This window comes from Branchiostoma belcheri, unplaced genomic scaffold (genome assembly GCF_001625305.1).
Source record: "Branchiostoma belcheri isolate BF01 breed outbred unplaced genomic scaffold, Haploidv18h27 scaffold154, whole genome shotgun sequence".
In the NCBI taxonomy this organism is placed as follows: Eukaryota; Metazoa; Chordata; class Leptocardii; order Amphioxiformes; family Branchiostomatidae; genus Branchiostoma; species Branchiostoma belcheri.
The window spans coordinates 326,624-327,848 of record NW_017802980.1 but is presented as its reverse complement, the minus strand read 5'-3'; the positions used below and the strand labels follow the sequence as shown (position 1 = coordinate 327,848).

The following is a 1,225-nucleotide window of genomic DNA, read 5'->3' as shown; positions in this document are numbered from 1 at the left end:
CTCCATAACTAGTAATCCAGGGGAAGCGCATATTCGTTGTGTCATAAGTTGGCAATGGACGGCATGCCTATAAAAACTGTGGAAATATAGCCACTGCGAACATAACAATATTTACAGTATTTACAAACCAATCTCCAGACATATATACACGTCAACACGAAAATGTTTCCCATATTTTCAAATTTTATTGAAGATCTCACCGCAGCTGGGCAAAGTAGATCTAGAAAGTCTTTATACCATGCAAAGTCAACACGTGCAACTAAAGTTTGATGTGGCATAATCCATGCATAAACTAAAAAAAATGATAAGATCTAAACACGGATAAGGCGACGAAAGTTTGCAGGTTGTGTACTAAAGTTTGCAGGAACTCATGGGCTTTGTTTATAGTTTGAACGACAGCGAAAATTGCAGATTTTGCGAAGTGATGGCATCCATGTCACTGAAAGCTACCGTAGTTTGGATCAAAGCTGTTTACGTTACAATTCACTGTGTTAAGTCATACTTTCTCTCAACTCATAATAATGGAAACCACACTTCAATACCTTCTCTTTAAATTATACATGTACAATATAACATGTTCACTCATCAGCCTTTCACTACAACCCTTATTGTATTGCAAGTGTTGTGAAATGTTGGGACGTTGTTAATATTGGAAGGGTTCTGAAATATGAGAAGGTTGTAAAGTGTTGCGGAAGGGTGTGGAAATGGTTGGGAAGGGTTTTGGAGTGTTGGAAAGGGCTGTGCAGTGTTGGGAAGGTTGTGGAGTGTTGGGAAGATTTGTGGAGGGTTGGAAAGGGCTGTGGAGTGTTGGAAAGGGCTGTGCAGTGTTGGGAAGGGCTGTGGGGTGTTGGGAAGGGCTGTGTAGTGTTGGGAAGAGTTGTGTAGTGTTGGGAAGGGTTGTGGAGTGTTGGGAAGGGTTGTGTAGTGTTGGGAAGGGTTGTGGAGTGTTGGGAAGGTTGTGGAGTGTTGGGAAGGGTTGTGGAGTGTTGGGAAGGGTTGTGGGTGTTGGAAGGTTGTAGAGTGTCGGAAAGGGTTGAGCAATGTTGGAAACGGTTGTGGAGTGTTGGGAAGGGTTGTGGAGTGTTGAGAAGGGTTCTGCAGTGTTGGGTTCTGCAGTGTTGTGCAATGTGGGGAGGGTTATGAGATGTGGGAAGACCAATGGATACTGCCTAGCCAACGTATGATCTGCTTGGAGATTACCCACGTGCACAAAGTTGCCAGACGA

General features: G+C 43.7%; 1 protein-coding gene across 1 annotated transcript in view; it reads left to right on the top strand.

The window, feature by feature from the left end:
- LOC109465609 overlaps positions 1 to 1,019 on the top strand; it is a 3,650-nt gene extending 2,631 nt beyond the window's left edge. The window contains exon 3 of the mRNA XM_019762958.1: positions 933 to 1,019. Within this exon, the coding sequence (XP_019618517.1) occupies positions 933 to 1,019 (87 nt within the window). The remainder of the gene's footprint in view (positions 1 to 932) is intronic.
- The last annotated feature ends 206 nt before the right edge of the window (positions 1,020 to 1,225 follow it).